A 5,846-nucleotide genomic window follows, 5' to 3' on the forward strand; every position below is an offset into this window, starting at 1 on the left:
CTGCTGTTTGGTTATACCAGTAAATATTCAATTCCACACCTGCAGATAAACCTTTCACAGAAATATATTGATCTGGTCTCCCTCAGTATTCTTTTGTATAGCACACTACGTAAGAAGCTTTCAGAGCGATAAGGAAACAATGAGTGAAACCATTCTTCCTCAGATCCACTCAAAACCATTTACTCTCAACCTTTGCCCTCTCGCTTTTGAAACCTTTGCTATGGGGAAGTGTTTCCGACTATCTGCGCCCTTTGTAATTTTATCAGGTCTCCGCTCAGTCTCCTTGACAGCGAAGTAAACAAACTCAAACTATCCAGTTTGGTTTTAGTTTAGTTTAGTTCATTATTGTCATGTGTACTAAAGGTGCAGTGAAAAGTTTTTGTTGCTTCCAGTCAGCGAAAAGACCATACATGATAACAATTAAACAGTCCACAGATATACAGATACAGGATAAAGGGAATAAGGTTTAGTGCAAGATAAAGTGCAGTAAAGTCTGATTAAAGATAGTTTGAAGGTCGCCAATGTGAATTGTCCAATCCAGGCAATATCCTGGCAAATCTCCTGTGCAGTCTGTCCAGTGTAATCATGTCCTTCCTGTAATGTGGCAACCAGAACTGCACACAGTACTCTGACATTGGTATAACCACTGTTTGATAAAGTAGTCCTCTAACATTTTTGTTATCACATTCAACACCCTTGCTAATGAAGGCAAATATCCCCTGGGATTTCCCACTTTATCTGTCTGTGCTGTAACTTGCAAGGATCCTTGAACTTATACACCAATGTATTTCTGCCTCTCAATATTCCCAAAGGCCTTGCATTGTGAATGTCCTGTCCTTACTCGTCCTCCAGAAGTACATCCTCTTGCACTTATCAGGATTAAATCCCATCCGTGTAGCTCTACCGACTGATTAGTATCAATTTACTATCTTCTTCTTCACTATTAATAACTATCTTCTTCTCTATCTTCTTCACTATTAATAACACCACAATTTTGTATGTTATCTACAAGCTTAATAATCATACTTCCTACATACATATCCAAATTGTTAATATAGATAACATACAGTCAGAGTACCAGTGAACTGATCGTTGTGGTATTAGGCACAAGCTTCCCATCGCAAAAATAGACCTCACCCATCAACCTCTGCCTCCAATTTCCAAGTCAATTTTAATCTGCCATTTTGCCATTGTTGCCGTAGGCTCTTCCCTTCTGGACTAGTTTCCCATGTGGGACCTTGATAACCTACAATAATCAAGCTCTTTGTTATTTCCAGAACTATAAAACTCCGGATGCCTGGACGTGACTCAGTCACTCTGCAAGATCGTGAGGGAGAGGCCACAACTCTCATTCTAAGCTGTGAATCAACTGAACTGTGAGTCTGCAATGTACTTGCAATAAATTATTTGTTAGGCCTTAATGGCAATGCCATGAATTGTTTGGCCTGCTGCCCTGCCTGTGCTTGAAACGGCAATGCTTTATTAGGTCTGACTGTGTTTGGAAGGAATAAATGCTTTATTAGGTCCGACTATGTTTGGTCCAAAAGTCCCGCTCATTTCGTGACCTCTGCTTAGTGGACAAGTCACGCTGATTGCGTAATTTCCGGTGAGTGCAGAGGCCGCGCTGATTGCGTAATTTCCGGTAAGTGCAAAGGTCTGATTGCGGAAGTGCCGCTGACTGCGGAAGCCCCAAAGTGGAGAGGCCGCGCTCAGCCGTGTGAGCTTTCGAGAATGTTTACTGCCATATATATAGTCAGTGAGTGTGTGTGTATGTGTTTGTGAGTGTGTATGTATGTGTGTGTGTGTGTGTGTGTGTGTGTGTGTGTGTGTGTGTGTGTGTGAGTGTGTGAGTGTGTGTGTGTGTGTGTGTGTGTGTGTGTGTGTGTGTGTGTGTGTGTGTGTGTGTGTGTGTGTGGTCCCAGTGACTTAGCTGCCAGTCCAAGAAATCCATTCGGCCCACAATGTCCATACTAACCCTCTGGAAACCAGTCCCTTCGGCCCACAATACCATGCTAGCGCTCCAGAAAGCCCCGCACCACCCACTGGCCAGCAATATTGGAATTGGTGGAGAGATGGAATATTGCATTGGGGGACCAACCCTCCCATGTGAAGTTGGGACCCAACGGGTCCCACTTAGTCTAGTGCCAAATAAATACTTCTAAATACAGCACAAATGCAGTGTTTTGCAGGCCAGTACGAAGCTTTTCACAAAGGGGGGTGGCATGACAGGATTACAAAAATGTTAAGTGAAATAATGTGCAATAGACTCCAGGGAGAAACAGCAGCCTTGCCAGCAACACCCCAGGGTGCACAAGTAACTACACCAGCAGCACCCAAGGGTGCACAAGTAACCACTCCAGCAGCGTCCCAGGAAGCACCAGTCGCCACGCCAGCAGCATCCCAGAGTGCACAAGTAACCAGACCAGCAGCACCCCAGGAAGCAGCGGCAGGTCGCTCCAAGGAGCCGTTCAAGCGGCTTGTTGGTGAAGGCGGATCACGGCGTTGCACTCCGACCTCAGCTGCCACTTCTCCTGAGCCTGCTCGGGCTTGGACAATTTCTTCGAGCACTGTGGACTCGAGCCCGAGATGATCGAGAACCTAGCCAGGGAGAAGTTTGCCGCCGACGCCACCTTCGAAAGCCTTGCCCTCAAGTTTTGCAGCCTGAAAGGCCTGTCCCACTTGGGCGACATTTTCGGTGACAACCTGAAAAGAGGTTGACACGTCGTGGTCGGGTTGTGACGCGGCGTGATGCATGGTGACGCATGTAGTGACGCGTGGTGCCTCCGTCGCCCCTGGATTTTGGAATGTTCAAAATCCAGAGGCGACATCTGGGTGTCTCATCATGTCGTGCGCCTGGTCACGCGCTGATGTATGCTGTCCTGCGGGTGATGCCCGGTTAGGGTTAGGGTTAGGGACCACAGATGGGCTGTAAAATATTCTTCCTTCAATGCATGGATTTTAAACATTAATATATTTAAATTAATACAATAAAATCAATTGTGCAAATGAAAAGATGTCTGTCCAGTTTTATTTACAGATGTATTGGTCCGTTTCCAGATCCAATCACCCTCTAACGTTTCGCAGGGATGGATTCAGTGAGTGTAGACTGAACTCCCCTCTCCCCTCCACCCCCCTCCCGCCCCAATCCCTCCTTCTCCACTCCCCCCCACCTTTCTCTCCTCCCCTCTCTCCCTGCTCCACTCTTCTCCCCCTTCTCCACTCCCCCCCCCTCCCCTCACATCCCCTTTCCCCCCTCTCCCTCCCTTCTCCCATTCTTCAACCCCCCCCCACTTTCTCCGACGCCCCCCATTTGTGGACCCAGCCTGTGACAGCTAGATCCCACTAATAGTACTGCACAAAGGCCTCATCATCTGGTTTATTAACATTGACTATGGGATAAATGCAGACTTTGGGAACAACACAATCTATTTCAAAGGCAATATGTATTGTCCTATTGTCAAACAATGAAGCAGTGTGACTACATTAAATAGTGATGAGCAGATATTGGGAATCAACAAAAGTTTTTGTGCTCTTAAAAAATAAAGACATTTCATGGAAACAAGAGGAGGTTCAGATGCTGGAATCTTGAGTAAAACACAAAGTACTGGAATACCTCAGCATGTCATGCAGCATTTCTGGAGGACGTGGACAGGCGAAGTTTCGGGTCAGGACTTCTTCAGACTGATATTTCATCCCACTTAGTCCTAAATTCAGAAGCTCTTCACCACATTTTCTAAATTTACAGGGATCTCCGCGTTTGTCACTTTACAAGACACAGGCATTTCTCCCTGCAGAACCATTGCTAACGATCAATATTGCCACAAGAACTTACCTCAATTGTATATTGTTCAAAAATCCGAAGTTGTAAAAAAATATCTAACTTGATCTTTCGCTCGTGGAAAAGCTCTTCCATCTGTCCCTGGGCTTCATCAAGCTGCTGGAGAACACTCTCAATGTGACTGATGGAGCTATTGTGTGGTGTTTTATTGTTGGAGATTGCACAATCCCTGCAACAAACCAAGTGTTTAACGTTAAGACAATCCAAAGAGCAGAAAGCCATGGCTGCAAGCTTTCAAATGTGCTCAACTGTGCAAACAAAGAACATAAAGGGATCGATGGAGTGCATTCAGTGTTCATTCAGTGTGAAAACAAAAATATGCTGCGCTTTATTTAAAAGTAAAAGTAAGGAATATACTCTTTTTTATGATCTGACATTTGATTTCCTTTGGTTTAGTATTTTGTTTACAGATAGAGCATGGAAACAGTCCCTTGGGCCTAACAAGACCATGTTGACCATCGGTCACCCATTCACACGCCAGTTCTATACACTCCCTCCACACTGGGGACAATTTCAAGAGGCCAAATAACTAACAAACTTGCATGCCTTTAGGATTTGTGAGGAATCCATAGCACCTGGAGGAAGCTGATGTCGTCACAGAGAGAAAGTGCACACTCCACACAGACAGCACCCGAGGTCAGAATCAAACCTGGGTATCTGAAGCCGGTAGGCAGATGCTCTACCAGCTGTGCCACTGTGCCGTTTATCATTTTATTTCCTTTTGACAGCTATTAAAAAGTTTAGCTCTACATAACTTTAGGATTGTCATTAGATTGTTATGGGCATAATTGATAAACAGAAGCATTCTGAAACAAATATTTAAAAAAAAAAAAATGTTTAATAAATATTTATTAGAGGCATCTGCATATCATAATCCAAACCAGTACAGACTTTGTTTAAGGGTTACATATTAAATATCCAGGTTTCCAGGGACCCAGTTACCAAAGTAGCTGGGATCCTCCTTTATCGGTTACCTATTAACATTCCCTCTAATTATGTATTTATATTTATAGATAGGAAAAATAAAGAAAGAAAGAAATAAATAAATCAGAAAAATAGGATAAAGTATCAATAATACAACTTGGGAGATAGGTACTTAGGTCAGAGAACATAACTATTCATCTAGTCCTGGGTTAGTCCCAGGCTTCAGTCCCACCTCCGCACCGGTAGAAACAAATGTGTCTAATATGTACAATAACATTTCAAATTGGAGCATTCATATTCAAGTAGATAGTGAAGCAGGAGTGCTTTTGACATTGTGATGGTTTGAACCATTACTGAGCAACTGAAATACAGCCCAAAATAAGGGAGATGCCTCATTTGATTTTTTTTAAACATACTCTACATCACTCACCTGAGTTGCTGAATTAGGTCCTCGCCCTCCTTTATGACATTCAGGGTTGCTTCAAGTGTCGCTGTTTGTTGCTGCTGGAATTGTTTTATAAGTTCCTGCACCGCATCCACTGAATCAGCACAAACATCTTCCAGTAGCTCCTTCTGAAGTTCCTCCATCCATGCCCACAGCTGTAGTGGAAAATTGGAATAACATATCAATTGAAATACGAACCACAATAGCGCTCTCTCTCTCTCTCTCTCTCTCTCTCTCTCTCTCTCTCTCTCTCTCTCTCTTTCTCTCTCTCTCTCGGCTTGCTGCAAACTGTTTGATCGTGGATTTCTCTGCATGTTCATGTTCATAGGTTATAGGAGCAGAAATAGGCCATTCGGCCCATCAGGTCTACTCCGCCATTCAATCATGGCTGATCTATCTTTCTCCATTCTCTTGCCTTCTCACCATAACCCCTGACACCCTAATCTTTTTCAGCTAGTTTAGTTTAGTTTCACTTATTGTCACATGTACCAAAGTACAGTGAAAAGCTTTTTTGTTGCGTGCTATCCAGTCAGTGGAAAGAATGTACATGATTACAATCAAGCCGTCCACAGTGTACAGATACAAGATAAAGGAAGTAACATTTAGTGCAAGATAAAGTCCAATAAAGTCCGCTTGAAG

The 5,846-nt window shown here is 43.7% G+C and overlaps 1 protein-coding gene across 5 annotated transcripts in view; it reads right to left on the minus strand.

Moving 5' to 3' along the window:
* Positions 1–5,846, minus strand: part of kalrn (kalirin RhoGEF kinase) — a 612,442-nt gene that overhangs the window by 271,222 nt on the left and 335,374 nt on the right. For all 5 annotated transcript variants that reach the window (XM_033024025.1, XM_033024026.1, XM_033024024.1 and 2 more), the window contains exons 12-13: positions 5,193–5,362; positions 3,833–4,007 (exon numbers count right to left, since the gene is read on the minus strand). In XM_033024025.1, coding sequence (XP_032879916.1) covers positions 3,833–4,007; positions 5,193–5,362 — 345 coding nt within the window. The remainder of the gene's footprint in view (positions 1–3,832; positions 4,008–5,192; positions 5,363–5,846) is intronic.

The sequence above is a fragment of the Amblyraja radiata genome, chromosome 7 (genome assembly GCF_010909765.2).
Source record: "Amblyraja radiata isolate CabotCenter1 chromosome 7, sAmbRad1.1.pri, whole genome shotgun sequence".
NCBI classification, from domain to species: Eukaryota; Metazoa; Chordata; class Chondrichthyes; order Rajiformes; family Rajidae; genus Amblyraja; species Amblyraja radiata.